The sequence below is a fragment of the Coregonus lavaretus genome, assembly GCF_964263955.1.
Source record: "Coregonus lavaretus genome assembly, chromosome: 28".
In the NCBI taxonomy this organism is placed as follows: Eukaryota; Metazoa; Chordata; class Actinopteri; order Salmoniformes; family Salmonidae; genus Coregonus; species Coregonus lavaretus.
This window is the reverse complement of record NC_140015.1, coordinates 36,334,313-36,336,844: the sequence shown is the minus strand read 5'-3', so window position 1 is coordinate 36,336,844 and position 2,532 is coordinate 36,334,313. Positions and strand designations below refer to the sequence as shown.

At 38.2% G+C, this 2,532-nt stretch overlaps 1 protein-coding gene across 1 annotated transcript in view; it reads left to right on the top strand.

Annotated features, from left to right (window-relative positions):
• Positions 1-1,922, top strand: part of LOC311103247 (5-hydroxytryptamine receptor 3A-like) — a gene marked incomplete at its 3' end in the record, with an annotated part of 20,625 nt that extends 18,703 nt beyond the window's left edge. The window contains exon 9 of the mRNA XM_084144786.1: positions 1,696-1,922. Coding sequence (XP_084000912.1) covers positions 1,696-1,922 — 227 coding nt within the window. The remainder of the gene's footprint in view (positions 1-1,695) is intronic.
• Between the last annotated feature and the right edge of the window lie 610 nt (positions 1,923-2,532).

The window sequence follows — 2,532 nt, the reverse complement described above, 5'->3', positions numbered from 1 at the left end:
ACCTAAAGAAGGCCCTTATAACCACTATCAGGAACAACTGTTCTGTCAACAATATCACTAAATCTACCTAAAGAAGGCCCTTATAACCACTATCAGGAACAACTGTTCTGTCAACAATATCACTATATCTACCTAAAGAAGGCCCTTATAACCACTATCAGGAACAACTGTTCTGTCAACAATATCACTAAATCTACCTAAAGAAGGCCCTTATAACCACTATCAGGAACAACTGTTCTGTCAACAATATCACTATATCTACCTAAAGAAGGCCCTTATAACCACTATCAGGAACAACTGTTCTGTCAACAATATCACTATATCTACCTAAAGAAGGCCCTTATAACCACTATCAGGAACAACTGTTCTGTCAACAATATCACTATATCTACCTAAAGAAGGCCCTTATAACCACTATCAGGAACAACTGTTCTGTCAACAATATCACTAAATCTACCTAAAGAAGGCCCTTATAACCACTATCAGGAACAACTGTTCTGTCAACAATATCACTATATCTACCTAAAGAAGGCCCTTATAACCACTATCAGGAACAACTGTTCTGTCAACAATATCACTAAATCTACCTAAAGAAGGCCCTTATAACCACTATCAGGAACAACTGTTCTGTCAACAATATCACTAAATCTACCTAAAGAAGGCCCTTATAACCACTATCAGGAACAACTGTTCTGTCAACAATATCACTAAATCTACCTAAAGAAGGCCCTTATAACCACTATCAGGAACAACTGTTCTGTCAACAATATCACTAAATCTACCTAAAGAAGGCCCTTATAACCACTATCAGGAACAACTGTTCTGTCAACAATATCACTATATCTACCTAAAGAAGGCCCTTATAACCACTATCAGGAACAACTGTTCTGTCAACAATATCACTAAATCTACCTAAAGAAGGCCCTTATAACCACTATCAGGAACAACTGTTCTGTCAACAATATCACTATATCTACCTAAAGAAGGCCCTTATAACCACTATCAGGAACAACTGTTCTGTCAACAATATCACTATATCTACCTAAAGAAGGCCCTTATAACCACTATCAGGAACAACTGTTCTGTCAACAATATCACTAAATCTACCTAAAGAAGGCCCTTATAACCACTATCAGGAACAACTATTCTGTCAACAATATCACTAAATATTTTAGGAACTCTAAACAAGGCATAGTGACCCTGGCTATTGACACCATACAGACAACATCAGCTGCTATAGAATCACACAGGCTCACAGATACATTATCAGAGTGTTCCCGGCCCAGAATGGCGTCAAACTTTAACCATAACATTCAACACTGGCAGACATTTGACACTGGCAGTTTAACAGGTCATCAACAGATATGAGTTTAACATTATTCATCTTAAATTCCCCATTACATAGGCATATGCATGTGCAGTTTCAGCTGTCAGGATAATTTCTTTGAACATTGTGTGGATGAGTGAAAGAACATACGGATGCGCTCTGAGTGACAGCGCATTAATTTGCGCTTGAGGTATAGTCTTTACCATCATTTAAAGCGCACTTCCGGGTTTTCCGATCACGAGTAAATACGATTATAAATACCAGTATGATGAGTTCGGCACACCCCTAGTTTATCGTGTTATATTAACTCATATTATATTTACTTTGTCTAGAATCCAGGCCTGATATTACTGTCATCAAACTGAAAGCCTCAGAGGAAGAGAAGAATTCACCCCTCCAGAAGGTGGTGAAGTTTCTCAACAAAATGGCTGCACAAGACCAGAAAGAAGTTAGACACCATCGCTTTGCCAACAAAGTAGACTTGATCTGTTTCTGTATCTATCTCACCATCCTCATTGTTTATACAGCCGTCATTTTATATTTCTCCTTTGGTTCTCGGTGTGAGATCAACCATTTAGAATTCTGGGAGAACTAAATTCTTTATTTGTCTGTTTGGGTCCTAGAGAATGATAGAGAAAGCATTCCTATATCATTCCCATTATGATGTCTGTGAGCGCACCGGCAGCGCCATTGAGGCAATCTCCATTTAAGTAGCCAATTTTCTTCTTCTACTACTACTACTTCTATGAGTTGGCAAACAAACTGAAAGGGTGCATACTGCCACATGTAGTGTGTAATTTGAACAGGTATAAAGTCAAGGTTGGCAATTTACTGCAGTTATGGAATGTTTGCTCACAAGTATAATTCATTGGCTGATCCCTACTGATGACCAGGATGGAATCATGTGATCCTTCCTTAACCCAGTTGATTACTTCAAAATGGTTAAAGACCCATGGTGCTGCCCATGCTAATACAGGCGTTTGGCCACTAGAGGCCTATCATTCTCTATGGTTTGGGTCTTCACAAATTTAGCAAGAACTAGCAAGAAGCTAGCTTTTGAGTTTCTGTGTGAAATAAATAGATGTGTTTATTCTTCACTAGAGCTTTAACAAGATTTATTTCAACATGTTTAAAACTAGACAGTCATATGTGGAATAATACATTTAGCAATTAGACATGAATACCGCGGTCCTCTGTAGCTCAAT